Source organism: Rhinoderma darwinii, chromosome 4, assembly GCF_050947455.1.
Source record: "Rhinoderma darwinii isolate aRhiDar2 chromosome 4, aRhiDar2.hap1, whole genome shotgun sequence".
NCBI lineage: Eukaryota > Metazoa > Chordata > Amphibia > Anura > Rhinodermatidae > Rhinoderma > Rhinoderma darwinii.
The window spans coordinates 389,180,011-389,198,568 of NC_134690.1; the positions used below are offsets into that span (position 1 = coordinate 389,180,011).

Consider the following 18,558-nt stretch of genomic DNA (forward strand, 5'->3'; position numbering starts at 1 on the left):
TATGGTATTGCCGAGAACAGGCGTATTGTGTAAACCCTCCACAGCCCAGACATAACCCCTAATGCTCAGCCAGGGGTCTTCAACATGTATGATTAACTCTTCTTTTGCGGGTATTACATATGTCATAGGGTTCTTCTATTGATCCGGTGTCACCTCTTAACCATCCTCAGAGGCCCGGTATAAGCCATTCGTGTTCTGATTGTTGGGTCATGTTCACACAGCTTATTTTCTGGCATATTTAGGAGAGTCAAATGATCGTATTGCCTTCCGGATTACATCTCAAACTGCTGCATATACGGCTTCCCGTTGATTTCAATAGTAAGAAGCTGGATGGTTATACAAGGCACGTAAGTTTACACCACTGTTTAAGAAAGAAGCCGCTTAAATATACGCCATGTCACTTCTTCTGGCAGTTTTGAATCCGATTTTTTTATTTTTATTTTTTTTAAATCTTCAATGGACAATGCCAAAAACACTTATAAAATGCTTGGCAAATCTGCTTAAAAAAACCGTCTGGTTTTCAAAGACACGCATTTTTCTGCGTCACACATAAGCCGTGTGAACATGCCCTTAAAATTATTTTTTTTGTGAAATTTTATTCACAGTGTCTATTTTGTGCGTTCAAAATGCATTCTGCAAAAACAAAATCTGCGGACCAATCTATTAATTAAAGGGGTTTGGTCATTAGCCGGGGAAGCTGGGACTGGCCATACATTTGTCCTGCAGCGGCCACTGTAGTGGACATGTAGTATTACATGCCGGCAATTTACATGAATGACCGAACATGTAATAGATGGACTGGCTCGCTCCGGCTCGGGCTAATAGACAAGGGTTACAAATGGCCATAGACTCGTAGGGTTATTTGTATGATGTTTTAGTTTATCTTCATCTCATGTAGAATACTCTGTAGCTGATCACATCATAGGAACGTTGACCGCAAAAGAAGAGGAGTGTGTTGATCTTGTGGGAGGCAGTGACCTGACTACTTAAGTGATTATATGAGTGACAGGGGGCAGTGACATGTAGCCAATCAGATCATTATTAGAATAAGAACAGCAGGAGAGGAGTGTGCTGATTTTGTGTCAGGCAGTATTGTCTTGACTCATGTTATTGATGAGGACAAAGTTGGATGGGACAGGGGCACTGTCATGATTTAAGAAGGATAATGGGAAAACGTGGGAGTCCCATTGAGTGTGAGATATTATTTTAAGAAGCAGGATATATTAGCAGTACAGAGTATTTCAGAAGAGGAGTGTGTTGATGTTGTGGGGTGCAGTGGTGTGTTTTCTTGTGTGATGATCATGTTCGATAGGCTGGGCTACATGTAACGTGGGCAGTGTCGGGAATAGAACATCCTATAGACAATCAGGTCTTGAGAATAATGACCGCAGCAGGAGAGGATTGTGTTGATGTTGTGGGAGGCAGTGACCAGTTCACTTATGTGATTGTGACAAGGATAATGGCATGACAAAAATATGCAGGTGAGGAGTAACAGACAGATAGGACAACCAGCAGGACTCTGGAAGTAAGTATTTACGGAAAGTTCTTCTCCGCCTGCAGCGCTAGAATTTTTTTTTCATACATTCAGTTAAATTCATGCTTGAAAGATTTCGTAGGAACAGGATCTTCTTAACCTACTTCTTGACTACCCGAGGCGGTTTGCTATTTTTATGTTAGATCCGTTTTTTTGGACATGTAGTCCTGGTGATCACTAGGAGTAAACCACATTGGTATGATCTAAAGGGCAGCTATGCCCGATAGGGGCAGCCGTATTTTTTCTGTGTCAGACCCAGCGAATATACGGTTGTGATGTAGATTTCCTACAGTATATACAGCTCCCTCCTTGATGTGTGGGTGACAAGTCTACTTGTAGAAAATCCTTATTCACGCTTTTTCTAATCTAGGTGTGAATGAAGTTTAGTTGCTGGTATCACCATTCAGCGTACGTTTCCATTGACAGGGTAGACATCCTGTATCCTTATTGTATTAGTGTCATGTAGAAAGCTGCTACGAGTCAGCGCGGAGGGACAATGATGGCAGACAAGCCGTCCTTATCATGGTTGGGTGCCTCTGTCAAATAAAGGGTGTCGCTGTTTGCACTGCAGACTCCAATTGCCTGCAGGACTTGTCTCGCAAAGGGTAAGAATTTCCCATTTGGTGATTTTTTTTTAGCAATTTTTTTTGCCACATATTTGCTAGTATTTCAGTTCATCTAATAAACATCTTCACTAAAGTAGAGCTTATAGGTTTTTTTTTAACCAATTCTTCTCCCAATATGTTGTCCAGGGGAGGAGAAAGTGACTAAAATCATTAATTGAAATATTGCTTCTTCTGATTCTCCAGCCTTCCTTAGACATTTTATTACTTTTGCACAGGATATGTTTAGCCGCGGCTTCATACACCTCCGAAATGGGGGAGGGATGTTACAGCGATTGTTACGGGTACCAGAATTGTCCTCTAACTGTCCTTATCATGGCACACATTTTCAATGTAGTTTTCTATTAGACTAGGGCTCCGCTGTGATGGTTACTACGGTCGCCACGCAGTATCCGTGTATGGGGAAAAAGTCGAGGGCAAGTTATGACAATTGCAAATATTTAGACCATGGAATTCTTGCGATTTATCTTGTGACATTTTCCGTCATAGGGAAACAATAGGCTTGCATAACGGTTGCAGTAACCTGTCAATAGAAGAGGGGGTAGGTGGAAGGGATTATGACTGCAAGATCAGACTACACACAGGGTTTGTTTGTAGTCTGTAACCATGGACACATAGGTCTGCATAGGAACTGTGTACCCAAACTGGTAAGAAATTCCTAATTAAGACTCGGAACGTCAGAACGGGACCCTGACGCAGATGTGAATGAAGCCTATAGGATGCGTCATTATGAGAAGGGGTTGTTTGAAACACTTTTTTTTTTTTTTTCCCGCTTGAAAAGAGTCGTTTATCTTATCTATCAAAAGAAGAAGACAAAAGTCACTTTCCCTTTAAGGAACATTGATTAAATTATTCTTATGCTTTACTGCCCCCTAGTTGTAGAATCAAATATTGCAGCTATGCAAACTTGTAGCGTACTTTTTTTTTTTTTTTTCTATTAAAATGTATGTGTTTTCTGTTTGACATTTAAACTTCGATTTGATCGGTATAAGGGTAAGTTCACATGCAGCAGATTTGTTGCAGAAATTTCTGCAACTAAAAATCGGTCCCATTCATCATCTAAATGGGGCTTACAGAAATCCATACAACCACATTCAGATGAAAAGAACCGATTTTCAGGCCTCATCTATGGCAGGCAGCAGCGGCAAAGCCTGCGTAAAATGACTGCTTCTTCCTTACTATCATGGCATCGATAAAACATCTCCCAGACAGCAGAGACTAACATTTGAATAATCAGCATATTGTATATTTTAATAAACTTTTGGTACCCACATTAAGTTTTGTAAATTTTATATTTTAGACCGTAGTTTTCAGCTCCTGGCGCTGTAGTTTTCTTCTTGAATTTGAGCCTTGCCGTGCCGCGTTCTAATAACTGGATTGGATAATAAAAGGTTAAGGTCACCTGGGATAAAACCGAAAGTGGCATCTGAGCTCTCCTGAAATGTTACATCCAGCCTGCGGGCATGCAGTGCCCTTCTAAGATGTTCCTTATGTTCGGAGTTGGTGAATTGATGATAATGCCTTTTGTTGTGAGTTGAACGGATTCTGAGGTGGTGTTAGTACAGCAATATCCCGACCCACTGATATGCCCTGAGTGTAGTACAATAAAATGATATATTATTGGTATTTGTGTGCTTTTTAGCCATTCTTGATACCATAGTATGTCTCCTAATGGTATGGACTTCCTTAACGTACCGCTAAAGATATCTAACAAACGGTCAGACCAGCGTGGAGCGGTTCCCCATTAGCTTTAAAACCCAGTTCTCAGGGAACTTCTTCCACCACGTTGTTCTGGGGATCCACCATAATGGACGCTACGGCACACTGGGCATGAGCAGACGATCAGATCTTATGGATAAACCTATGACCTTTAAGACTCTAAGCGAGCTCATCTTTGACTTTGAAGACTCATACAAAAAATATTCTCACACAGTGAAGAAAGTCAAAATTGGTTTATATGTCCCTCACGATCCTCACACGTTCCAGCCTATAGAGTGGAGGTATCTAGTCATCAACATGGGGAAGATGGTGCGAGCCGACATCAAGAAGGAACTGGAGAAACAGGCCAGAGACATGAGGATGAAGGTAGGTGAAGAGCGGTCACCTCAAATCCTATATGTAACCGGAGTTGTTTTCTGTTGGTCTCTATAGGCCACAGTAATTTGTCCATCCCTGACCTGAACGTAGTAGATGTCTATTCAGACCATCACCATTTATGGTGTATCAATAGAATGTGACAGGATTGTATGTACCCCCACCTATCAGGAGAACGGAGGTCCATTCAACCTCATTCGGTCATACAAAGTGTCCAGATGTTCAACCGGTGGGATCCCAACCCATGTCAGACAGTTGTGACATATCCTACAGATACGCCATGAATGATCATGGTTGGAATAGCCCATTTAATATAAGAAAAATATACAAAAATATTAGGTTCACCTCGTGCCAATTGCCTGTAAAACATCATTTTAGGACACTGTTTTGGGGATCTTTCATTTCCCTTTTAAAAGGGATCTTCTGGGATTACGGGTGTGTTTTTTTTTTTTTTAATACCAACTGGAACCTGTCCAAAATAGAAAAAACGAAAAACTTTCTAAGATACTTACTCTCTGAATTCTTCCTTTATCCCCCGCAACCAGAATGCGTCAGTCTGTCGTTATGATTAAAAGTCACCATTAATGTCATGTTACCATGCTGCCCCATTGGCCCTGGCAGGCCACTACTTTAATATGGACAAATCGTCACTGTGGCCTGGAGTCCGTGGATAAATTGGTCATGTGACCCAATGCCGCCATGGACGAAACATCACTGTGGTCTACTCGTAGCTGACAGATACTGGAAGAACGCCTGTAATGCGAACCTGTCCCATAACTTTCCTGTGTACCATTTTTTCTAACAAAAAAATCAAATAAAAAATTAAACAATACTGCTAATTATGCTAATTAGAGAATTATTATGTTCAGTAATATTGGACAGTTAGTCAAGTTTCTGGATAAGTTTGCAATGTCGTGTGTGTGTGTGTGTATATATATATATATATATATATATAATGGAATAAAATGATTTGGCTCTGACAGGGAACACTTTACCTACAGGCAGTTTCGTGACTATGTTCTGCTTTCTTTAAGCTCGGTGGGAGGCAGCCGCTTTGTGCGGAGTCTCCCTTTATTTAATTCCGTTCAGATCAGAACACTTCTTATCCGTTGCCATGGAAACAGATATTTTTTTTCTTCTTATGGCTTCCTAGAGTCAAGAACATTGTGTGCTTTAACTCCATTATAATAATTTCAGACTTCTAAAGTGTATAAATATAATTTCTAGGTTGCCAACATCTGTATCTAAGTCGATATTGTATGATACTGACCAGGTTGCGGGACGGCAATCCATAGATTAAAATCGTTATGGAATTACAAATTCTTTTTTTTTGCATTCGAAATCCTACTTCCCAAAATATTAAAAGTAAATTTACAGTAATCTGGCATGTTCGGAACTGCCACGGCGCTGGATTATCAGTAATTCCCATACCTGACAACATTTGAAGAACCATTAGTGGGACATTTTTAAGCCCTATCCTCATCCACACCCGGGAACACCCACAAAACCCCCCACAGAAGTGCCCCCTGTCCCTGTTGGGAATGTTTGGAAGGTCTGCTTTCCAAACCACCAGAGGGTTAGATGTACTAGCCCATGGTGTCTCCTGCGTCCATCTTTAACGCCCCCTAGGCCAAAGCCATGGTGACAATATGGGAGGCGATAAATGAAACTATATTCTCCAGTGCCGGATTATCAGGCGATTTCCTACTAATCCGGTTTTCGGCAAGGGAGGGAGAAAAACCCTGGACTGCATATCCACTTGTTATACATCGATCTATTGCGGCTTAGAATATTTTTTTAAATATGAACATGAGTTTTGTAGTAAACATTTTGATCAAATTGTATAAACCCATAATCCGGTATTAGGGCTACTTTTTTTAAAGTTTATTTGCATACCAGCTAGAATTACAGGCCATTAGATATGGGCTTGGAAGACTTCGGCCATATTATTATAAATGGTAAAAATAATTTTTAGGGCGCTTCAATTGATTTGTATGTATGAAAATAACCTAAATAATAAGGAAGATATATATATATAACGTACGGTTAGGTCCAGAATTATTTGGATAGTGACACAATCTTCATGATTTGGGCTCCGCTGCCACCACATTGGATTTGATATTAAACAACTGAGATACAATTGAAGTTTAGACTTTCAGGGTTAATTCAAGGGGTTGAACAAAAATATCCTGTGAAACGTTTAGGAATTGCAGCCATTTTTCTACACAACGTCCTCATTTCAGGGGCTCAAAAGTAATTGGACAAATTAACATTACCAGAAATAAAATGTTATTTTTTTAATACTTTGTAGAGAATCCTTTGCAGGCAATGACGGCCTGAAGTCTGGAACCCATGGACATCACCAAACGCTGGGTTTCCTCCTTTGTGATGCTTTGCCCGGCCTTTACTGCAGCGTCTTCAGTTGTTGCTTGTTTGTGGGTCTTTCTGCCTTAAAGAGGCTCTGTCACCAGATTTTGCAACCCCTATCTCCTATTGCAGTAGATCGGCGCTGCAATGTAGATTACAGTAACGTTTTTATTTTTAAAAAACGAGCATTTTTGGCCAAGTTATGACCATTTTCGTATTTATGCAAATGAGGCTTGCAAAAGTACAACTGGGCGTGTTGAAAAGTAAAAGTACAACTGGGCGTGTATTATGTGCGTACATCGGGGCGTGTTTACTACTTTTACTAGCTGGGCGTTCTGATGAGAAGTATCATCCACTTCTCTTCAGAACGCCCAGCTTCTGGCAGTGCAGATCTGTGACGTCACTCACAGGTCCTGCATCGTGTCGGCACCAGAGGCTACAGTTGATTCTGCAGCATCAGCATTTGCAGGTAAGTCGATGTAACTACTTACCTGCAAACGCCGATGCTGCTGCAGAATCATCTGTAGCCTCTGGTGCCGGTGTCCTCGCTCGTCCGACATGATGCAGGACCTGTGAGTGACGTCACAGCGTGATCTCTGGAGAACACGGCTGTGTCTGCACTGCCAGAAGCTGGGCGTTGTGAAGAGAAGTGGATGACACTTCTATACACAACGCCCAGCTAGTAAAAGTAGTAAACACGCCCCGATGTACGCACATAATACACGCTTAGTTGTACTTTTACTTTTCAACATGCCCAGTTGTACTTTTGCAAGCCTCATTTGCATAAATATGAAAATGGTTATAACTTGGCCAAAAATGCTCGTTTTTTAAAAATAAAAACGTTACTGTTATCTACATTGCAGCGCCTATCACATGCAATAGCAGATAGGGGTTGCAAAATCTGGTGACAGAGCCTCTTTAAGTTTTGTGTTAAACAAGTGAAATGCAACTCGATCGGGTTAAGATCTGGTGACTCGGCCATTGCAGAATATTCCACTTCTTTGCCTTATAAACTCCTGGATTGCTTTCGCAGTATGTTTTGGGTCATTGTCCACCTGTCCTGTGAAGCGACGTCCAATCAAACTGCTGCATTTGGTTGAATCTGAGCAGAAAGTAAATCCCTGAACACTTCAGAATTTGCCCGGCTGCTTCTGTCTCCAGTCACATCATCAATAATCACTAGTGACCCAGTGCCTATGGCAGCCATGCATGCCCATTCCATCACACTGCCCCCACCATGCCATCCCACTGCCCCCACCATGCCATCCCACTGCCTCCACCATGCCATCACACTGCCCCCACCATGCCATCACACTGCCCTCACACTGCCCCCACCATGTCCTCACACTGCCTTCACCATGCCATCACACTGCCCCACCATGCCATCACACTGCCCCCACCATGCCATCACACTGCCCCCACCATGCCATCACACTGCCCCCACCATGCCATCACACTGCCCCCACCATGCCATCACACTGCCCCCACCATGCCATCACACTGCCCCCACCATGCCATCACACCGCCCCCACCATGCCATCACACCGCCTCCACCATGCCATCACACCGCCCCCACCATGCCATCACACCGCCTCCACCATGTCATCACACCGCCCCCACCATGTCATCACACCGCCTCCACCATGCCATCACACCGCCTCCACCATGCCATCACACTGCCCCCACCATGCCATCACACTGCCTCCACCATGTTTTACAGAGGATGTGGTGTGCTTTGGATCATGAGCCGTTCCATGCCTTCTCCATACTTTCTTCCTCCCATCATTCTGGTGCAAGTTGATCTTAGTTTCATGCTGTTCCAGAACTGGGCGGCTTCTTTACATGTTGTTTGGCAAATTCTAATCTGGCCTTTCTATTTTTAAGGCTGATTAATGGTTTGCACCTTGTGGTGAACCCTCTGTATTTGTTCTCATGAAGTCTTCTCTTTATGGTAGACTTAGATACTGATCCACCTACTTCCAGGAGAGTGTTCTTCACTTGGGTAGATGTTGTGAAGGGGTTTTTCTTCACCATGGAAAGGATTCTGCGATCATAAACCACTGTTGTCTTCCGTGGACGTCCAGGCCTTTTGAAGTTCACGAGATCACCAGTGTGCTCTTCTTTTTTATTTTATTTTTCAAGAATGTACCAAACTGCTCATTTGGCCACTCCTAACAATTGTGCTCTGGATTTCTTCATTTTTTTCAGCCTAACGATGGTCTGTTTCACTTGCATTGAGAGCTCCTTTGACCTCATGTTGTGGGTTCACAGCAACAACTTCCAAATGCAAATGCCACATCTGGAATCCACTCCAGACCTTTTACCTGCTTAATTGATGATGGATTAACGAGGGCATAGCCCATGCAGCCCATTAAATAGCTTTTGAGATAATTCTTCAATTACCTTTTGTCCCTTGAAAAAGAGGCAGCTACATATTAAAGAGCCGTAATTCCTAAACCCTTCCTCAAATTAGGATGTGAATACCCTCAAATTAAGGCTGGATTCACACGAGCGTGTGCTTTTTGCGCGCGCAAAAAAACTCGGTGTTTCGCCTGCGCAAAAGGCACTTAACTACTCCGTGTAATATCAGCATATGCGTGGCTGTGTGATTTTCGCGCAGCCGCCATCATTATGACACTCCGTTTGGATGTTTGTAAACAGAATAGCACGTGGTGCTTTTCTGTATTCATTCATCCTTCTCACAGCTGTTGCGCGAATCACGCTGGTCGCACGGAAATGACTTCAATGGCTGTGTGATGTGCGAAAAACACTCAAAGAACGGACATGTCGTGACTTTTACACAGCAGACCAACGCTGCGTAAAAATCACGCACATGTCTGCACGGCCACATAGACTAATATAGGTCCGTGCGACGCGCGTGAAAATCACGCGCGTTGCACGGACGTATATCCCGTTTGTCTGAATAAGCCCTAAAGCTGAGAGTTTGCACTTTATGCCCATACTGATTATATAACTGTATATTCAATATGTTTTGGTAAACCGCTAAAATGCCAAAACAGTGTGTGTGTGTGTGTGTGTATATATGTATGTATGTATGTATGTATGTATGTATGTGTGTATATATGTATATATATATATATATATATATATTTATTTATTTTACAACATTAAGGCTGGGTTCACACGACCTATTTTCAGGTGTAAACGAGGCGTTTTACGCCTCCATTTACGCCTGAAAAGACGGCTTCAATACGTCAGCAAACATCTGCCCAATGCTTTCAATGGGTTTGCCGATGTACTGTGCCGACGACCTTTAATTTTACGCGTCGCTGTCAAAAGACGACGCGTAAAATGACTGCCATGGCAAAGAAGTGCAGGAAACTTCTTGGGGCGTAATTTGAGCCGTTTTTCATTGAATCCAATGGAGAACAGCTCCAAATAACGCCCGTAATTGACGCCTCGCAAAACGCGAGTACGAGCAATTACGTCTGAAATGCAGGAGCTGTTTTCTCCTGAAAACAGCTCCGTAATTTCAGACGTAATGGTCGTTATCGTGCGCACATACCCTAATACTGTTACATAATAAGATTTGTATAATATGTTTTTTTCATTTTATGTGAATCTATAAACAGGCCAAAATGTTTAAATTATTAGGTCACAGGCTGGGAAATCTGCCAAATTACCACATTATTCTATCAGTAACTTAAAATATTTCATACCCAGCAAAGGGAATATTATACCGCAGTGGTTGGCAACCTGTGGCTCTCCAGCTGTAGTAGAACTACTACTCCCTGTATACCCTGAGGGCATGCTGGGAGTTATAGTTGTACAATCGCTGTAGAGCCACAGGTTGGAGGCCATTAGAATATACATATATACACTGTAAGGCCTGTACAGACAGAGTTTTTAGACGCAGAAAACGTGCCAAAAAAAAGCCGAAAACAGCCCCCATTCCGCGAGCGGAGAAAAACACTCGGGGTAAAAAAAAGTGACATGACCCATCTTGAGAAGTTTTTGACGCGTTTTTTTCCTTTGCCTGTTGAAATTGGTAAAGAAAAGCCCCAAAAAAACGCGTGTGGTGCAAAACCACTTAAAAAAAACCAGCTGATTTTTCCAGTCAGAATTTTCTGCCTGCAAAAAACTTTGTGTGAACTAGGCCCAAGATCTCTGAAGGTTCCTGTGGTATCTGGCACCAAGACGTTGGCAGCAGATCTATTAAGCCTTGTAAGTTGCAAGGAGCGGCTTTCAGGGATCGGATTGAGATCTGGGGAATTTGGAGACCAGTCAATACCTTGAACTCTGTCATGTTCCTCAAACTATTCCTGACCAATTTTTGCAGTGTGGTGGGGTGCATTATTCTACTGAAAGAGGGCACTGCCATTAGGGAATACCATTACCATGAAGGGGTGTACTTGGTCTGTGTCAAAGTAACGTGTCAAAGTAAAATCCACATGAATGGCAGGACCCAAGATGTCACAACCGAATATTGCCCAGAGCATCACACCGCCTCCGCCAGTTTGTTTTCTTCCCATAGTGCATCCTGGTGCCATCTCTTCCCCAGGTAAGTGACGCACACGCATCCAGCCGTCCAAATGTTGTAAAATAAACTTCTTCCATTTCTTCATGGTCCAATTCTGTTGCTCACCTGCCCATTGTAGGTGCTTTCGGCGGTGGACAGAGGTCAGCATGGGCACACTATGCAGCCCCATCACAATTTGGACTTTGTCAAAGTCGCTCAGATCCTTACACTGGCCCATTCTCCTGCTTCCAACATATCAACTTCAAGAACTGACGGTTCACTTGCTGCCTAATATATCCCCCCCCCCCTTGTCAGACGCCATTGTAACAATGTAACGTTGTTTACAAGATGATGTAAATATTAGAAGATACAAGTTATTCTAAGGAATTCCATCTTGTTTGGATGAGAATCTGATCTCCATCTTTTTTTTATTCTTGTAGATCCTGAAGTCTTCATGTGTTCAATCTCCCGTGAAAGAAAGAAGAGGGAAATCTGTTTCTCCACCAAGAGTCCGTATCAGCCCCCAGAGACGTGTGTGCCGGAGAGATAAATCGTGAGTATAATATTATAGATATACACTACCGTTCAAAAGTTGGGGGTCACCCAGACAATTTTGTGTTTTCCATGAAAACTCACACTTATATTTATCAAATGAGTTGCAAAATGACTAGAAAATATAGTCAAGACATTGACAAGGTTAGAAATAATGATTTTTATTTGAAATAATAATTTTCTCCTTCAAACTTTGCTTTGGTCTTGGAATGCTCCATTTGCAGCAATTACAGCATTGCAGACCTTTGGCATTCTAGCTGTTAATTTGCTGAGGTAATCGGGAGAAATTTCACCCCATGATTCCAGAAGCCCCTCCCACAAGTTGGATTGGCTTGATGGGCACTTCTTGCGTACCATACGGTCAAGCTGCTCCAACAGCTCTATGGGGTTGAGATCTGGTGACTGCGCTGGCCACTCCATTACAGATAGAATACCAGCTGCCTGCTTCTTCCCTAAATAGTTCTTGCATCATTTGGAGGTGTGCTTTGGGTCATTGTCCTGTTGTAGGATGAAATTGGCTCCAATCAAGCGCTGTCCACAGGGTATGGCACGGCGTTGCAAAATGGAGTGATAGCTTTCCTTATTTACCTTGTACAAATCTCCCACTTGACCAGCACCAAAGCAACCCCAGACCATCACATTACCTCCACCATGCTTGACAGATGGCGTCAGGCACTCTTCCAGCATCTTTTCAGTTGTTCTGCGTCTCACAAATGTTCTTCTGTGTGATCCAAACACCTCAAACTTCGATTCGTCTGTCCATAACACTTTTTTCCAATCTTCCTCTGTCCAATGTCTGTGTGCTTTTGCCAATATTAATCTTTTCCTTTTATTAGCCAGTCTCAGATATGGCTTTTTCTTTGCCACTCTGCCCTGACGGCCAGCATCCCGGAGTCGCCTCTTCACTGTAGATGTTGACACTGGCGTTTTGCGGGTACTATTTAATGAAGCTGCCAGTTGAGGACCTGTGAGGCGTCTATTTCTCAAACTAGAGACTCTAATGTACTTGTCTTGTTGCTCAGTTGTGCAGCGGGGCCTCCCACTTCTCTTTCTACTCTGGTTAGAGCCTGTTTGTGCTGTCCTCTGAAGGGAGTAGTACACACCGTTGTAGGAAATCTTCAGTTTCTTGGCAATTTCTCACATGGAATAGCTTTCATTTCTAAGAACAGGAATAGACTGTCGAGTTTCACATGAAAGCTCTCTTTTTCTAGCCATTTTGAGAGTTTAATCGAACCCACAAATGTAATGCTCCAGATTCTCAACTAGCTCAAAGGAAGGTCAGTTTTATAGCTCCTCTAAACAGCAAAACTGTTTACATCGGTGCTAACATAATTGCACAAGGGTTTTCAAGTGTTTTCTAATCATCCATTAGCCTTCTAACACAGTTAGCAAACACAATGTACCATTAGAACACTGGAGTGATGGTTGCTGGAAATGGCCTCTATACACCTATGTAGATATTGCATTAAAAACCAGACGTTTGCAGCTAGAATAGTCATTTAGCACCTTAACAATGTATAGAGTGTATTTCTGATTAATTTAATGTTATCCTCATTGAAAAAAACTGTGCTTTTCTTTCAAAAATAAGGAAATTTCTAAGTGACCCTAAACTTTTGAACGGTAGTGTATCTCTAACTATTTCAACTTTCTATTTCATATCTATCTATCCAATAATAATAAGGACCTCTAATAATTATAACCACTAATAATAATATAAATCTTGTAGTATTATTTATGTATTGTATGTAATATTAGTAGTTATAACAATAAAAATATGAATATTAACAAAAAATAATAATCACTACTTATCACAATAAGGGTATGTTCACACGAGGGCGTCCGTAACGGCTGAAATTACGGGGATGTTTCCGCCTGAAAACATCCCCGTAATTTCAGCCGTAACGGCATGTGCAGGCGCTTGAACGCCGCGTCAATTATTGACGTAATTGGCGCTGCTATTCATTAAAGTCAATGAATAACGGCTCCAATTACGGCCAAAGAAGTGACAGGACACTTCTTTGACGCGGGCGTCTATTTATGCGCCGTCATTTGACAGCGGCGCGTAAATTACGCCTCGTGTGAACAGACAAACGTCTGCCCATTGCTTTCAATGGGCAGATGTTTGTCAGCGCTATTGAGGCGCTATTTTTGGACGTAATTCGGGGCAAAAACGCCCGAATTACGTCCGTAAATAGGCCGTGTGAACATACCCTAATATCCACTAAAAATAATAATAATAACCACTAATAATACTATTTTTGAGTAATATTAAAGGGGTTTTCCCATAATCCAATATTTATCAACTATCCATAGAATGAGTGATAAATATCTGATCGGTGGGGGTCTGACCGCAAAGACACCCACCAGTCACAATAACGGGGTTACCGTGCCGTTCCTGGGTGACCCATAGGAATGAAGCGGTAGTGTGCAGCTTTGGCCGCCGCCCCATTAATTTCTATGGGGCTGCTGAAAATAGCGCTCGACAACCCTATAGAAATGGATGGAGCGGTGGTCTAGTATCCGCACTACCACTCCATTCCTATGGGGCTCCCAGGAACGGCACGGTAAGCTCGTTCTCGTGAACGGTGGGTGTCCCAGCGGTTGTACCCCCACCGATCAGATATTTATGACCTGTCCCGTGGATAGGTAATAATGAATGATTATGGGAAAACCCCTTTTAAATTATATTTTTTTTATTAAAAAAAAAATGATTCACTTAATGTACATTATATTTAAATAAAAATGAAGGATACCTATAACACAAAATGAAGACTTACTCAACACAATGAAAATGTAAATAAAAAATGTATTTGCTGCAAAATATTGAATGTGGCCCGATTTTTAAACCTTTTTCTCAGCGGTGAATGAGTTAATAGCCGTCTGCCGCGTGTTGTGTAGCTGGTGGTGACACACAGGTGCTGGTGAGTGAGTGACGTCGGCGGCTGGTGTGAAGTTAAACGTAACCGTATAATTAAAGATTCTGCTGCCTCATGTAACCGCACTCCCCCCTACGTGATGCGCCAAGGCGTGCCAACCCTCTCCGTTGAGCTCAGCCTAATTCTTTCTCCCTGTAAATACTACTGTTGTTAGGGATTACACAAGAGCCAAAGACAGAAATATAAGCAACAAGTAGCTAAACATAACCTACCGTCAACAAGTAGCTAAACATAACCTACAGTAACGCAGCAGCTGGGGGAGGCCATTACAAACACACCTATATTTACACATGAATGAACAGCCCTGGCCCGTGTAACGCTGCTGCCCCACTATGCTGCGCTTATAATAATAGCACTTGTGTCACCGCGTCCGTCTTCCCCCATTCAGCCCTGGCCTAGAAATATTTAGAGCGTGGGATTTAGTGATCAGACCGGAGTCTATGTGTGGAATCACTACCTCATCGTCCTGTTATACGCGGGTCAGGAGGAAAAGATGTCGCTCTGCTGCCAGCTGTTGGCAGCGTCACAGGATTCCAGGATGAGAGAATACCCTTGAATGAATTGAAGTGACACTGGCATCCCGCTATTGATCCGACATTACTACGGGGTCAGGATTATTCTCATGATGTCAGGAAAGATATTTCGGGGGCAACCTCATTTCCATCTTGGAAACTTTTTTTTTAATTTGTTGTTAAAGGGATATTCTGATTTAGGCAAATAATTGTTATTCTTTGTATAATGAAAAGTTGTAAAAACATTTTACATTCTTTTTGTAGCAATTACTCACCGTTTTCAAGATCTCAGCTTGCTGTCATTGAATAGGAACCTTCATTATTTACTTCCAGTGGCTACCCATCTGTCTTGGTTATGGACAAGACACTGCTCTAATTCACCGTACTGTAATGAGCCATGCACCTGTGTGATCATCACGTGAACAGGATAGATTTTTTTTTTTATCCAAGAGAAGTAAACAATGAATGTTCCTATTGGATGACTGCAAGCGGAGATCTTGTAAACCAAGAGAAATTGATCTAAAAAGCATATTGGGTAATTGTAAAAATTTTTAGCATACAAATATATTGGTTAAAACTGGAATTCCCCTTTAAAGATTATTTCTGTCTTAAAATCTGTTTTGATTAAATTTTGTACAAAAAATGTATCTCTAGATGACCGCTAATTATTACCCAGCTAATCCAAACTACAGATTACACCCTGATGTCACCCAGCTTTCCCACAAACAGACTAAGAAACTATGGAATAGATTTTCTAAAAGCCAAGAGAAGAGGACGCATGAAGGAGTATTCCAGTCAATCCTTAAAGGGGTATTCTAGTCTTACTAAGTGATGGCATATAACCGGGATCGGTGTGGGTCTGACTGTTGAAACCACCACTGATTGCTATAATGATGGGGCTATGGAGCACCGTGGCTCCTTCTGAATTGTCCTCACAATACCTGAACGAGAGCAGCGATAAACAGAGAAAATAGGGAGCCTTGACAACTTCATTCTCGCGGGTCCATGCAGTCAGACTCCCACCGATCAGCAAATGATTGCATCAGTAATATGGGTAGACTAAGAGTAGCATACCCCTTTAAGGTTTTTTGGTTTTAAGTGATGATACTGATATTCTGATAGTTCTTCGTTGAGGTGTTCCTTCTGTTTGAAATTTCAGACAGAACTAGAACGTTTGTCACTGGTTTATGTCTTTAGGTATATATCCCTAAAGACATAAACCAGTGACAAATCAAAACCTTACTAGGGAAAACAAACTAGGAATTTCAAACACTCGGTGAATTTAAGAACTAGAACGTTTGTACAATATTCCAATTTAATTTCTGTATCAATTCCTCATGATTTTCAAGATCATTTAATGGGACGTTTTATTGGTTACTTCCAGAGGATTAAAATCTGCCCTGATTATGTGATGGACACACAGATGCTCGGCTCGTTACAATTACAGTACAGTTATCACAGGTGTTAGGGTATGTGCACACGAGAACTGTCTTTTACGTCTGAAAAGACAGACTGTTTTCAGGAGAAAACAGCTGCCTCGTTTCAGACGTAAAAGCTCCTCCTCGCATTATGCGAGGCGTCTTTGACGCTCGTAATCTTGAGCTGCTCTTCATTGACTTCAATGAAGAACGGCTCAAATTACGTCTGAAAGAAGTGTCCTGCATATAATGTATATAAGTGTCCTGCATATAATGTATATAAGTGTCCTGCATATAATGTATATAAGTGTCCCGCATATAATGTATAGAAGTGTCCCGCATATAATGTATATGTGTCCCGCATATAATGTATAGAAGTGTCCCGCATATAATGTATATAAGTGTCCCACATATAATGTATATAAGTGTCCCGCATATAATGTATAGAAGTGTCCCGTATATAATGTATAGAAGTGTCCCGCATATAATGTATAGAAGTGTCCTTCATATAATGTATATAAGTGTCCCGCATATAATGTATATAAGTGTCCCGCATATAATGTATATAAGTGTCCCGCATATAATGTATAGAAGTGTCCCGCATATAATGTATAGAAGTGTCCCGCATATAATGTATAGAAGTGTCCCGCATATAATGTATATAAGTGTCCCGCATATAATGTATATAAGTGTCCCGCATGTAATGTATATAAGTGTCCCGCATATAATGTATAGAAGTGTCCCGTATATAATGTATAGAAGTGTCCCGCATATAATGTATAGAAGTGTCCCGCATATAATGTATATAAGTGTCCCGCATATAATGTATATAAGTGTCCCGCATATAATGTATAGAAGTGTCCCGCATATAATGTATAGAAGTGTCCCGCATATAATGTATAGAAGTGTCCCGCATATAATGTATATAAGTGTCCCGCATATAATGTATATAAGTGTCCCGCATGTAATGTATATAAGTGTCCCGCATATAATGTATATAAGTGTCCCGCATATAATGTATATAAGTGCCCCGCATATAATGTATATAAGTGCCCCGCATATAATGTATATAAGTGTCATGCATATAATGTATATAAGTGTCCCGCATATAATGTATATAAGTGTCCCGCATATAATGTATATAAGTGTCCCGCATATAATGTATATAAGTGTCCTGCATATAATGTATATAAGTGTCCCGCATATAATGTATATGTGTCCCGCATATAATGTATATAAGTGTTCCGCATATAATGTATATAAGTGTCCCGCATATAATGTATATAAGTGTCCCGCATATAATGTATATAAGTGTCCCGCATATAATGTATATAAGTGTCCTGCATATAATGTATATAAGTGTCCCGCATATAATGTATATAAGTGTCCCGCATATAATGTATATAAGTGTCCCGCATATAATGTATATAAGTGTCCCGCATATAATGTATATAAGTGCCCCGCATATAATGTATATAAGTGTCATGCATATAATGTATATAAGTGTCCCGCATATAATGTATAGAAGTGTACCGCATATAATGTATATAAGTGTCCCGCATATAATGTATATAAGTGTCCCGCATATAATGTATATAAGTGTCCCGCATATAATGTATATAAGTGTCCCGCATATAATGTATATAAGTGTCCCGCATATAATGTATATAAGTGTCCCGCATATAATGTATATAAGTGTCCCGCATATAATGTATATAAGTGTCCCGCATATAATGTATATAAGTGTCCCGCACATAATGTATATAAGTGTCCCGCACATAATGTATATAAGTGTCCCGCACATAATGTATAGAAGTGCCCCGCACATAATGTATAGAAGTGCCCCGCACATAATGTATAGAAGTGCCCCGCACATAATGTATAGAAGTGCCCCGCACATAATGTATAGAAGTGCCCCGCACATAATGTATAGAAGTGCCCCGCATATAATGTATACAAGTGTCCCGCATATAATGTATACAAGTGTCCCGCATATAATGTATACAAGTGCCCCGCATATAATGTATACAAGTGTCCCGCGT

At 41.4% G+C, this 18,558-nt stretch overlaps 1 protein-coding gene across 6 annotated transcripts in view; it reads left to right on the forward strand.

Annotated features, from left to right (window-relative positions):
• The window catches only part of VASH2 (vasohibin 2), a 69,493-nt gene that overhangs the window by 38,404 nt on the left and 12,531 nt on the right, over nt 1–18,558 (forward strand). For 4 of the 6 annotated variants that reach the window (XM_075863320.1, XM_075863317.1, XM_075863316.1 and 1 more), the window contains 2 exons: nt 3,861–4,242; nt 11,539–11,651. In XM_075863320.1, coding sequence (XP_075719435.1) covers nt 3,861–4,242; nt 11,539–11,651 — 495 coding nt within the window. Of the gene's footprint in view, nt 1–3,860; nt 4,243–4,796; nt 5,050–11,538; nt 11,656–18,558 lie in introns of those variants that run through there. The other 2 variants (XM_075863322.1, XM_075863318.1) reach the window with 2 other exon arrangements.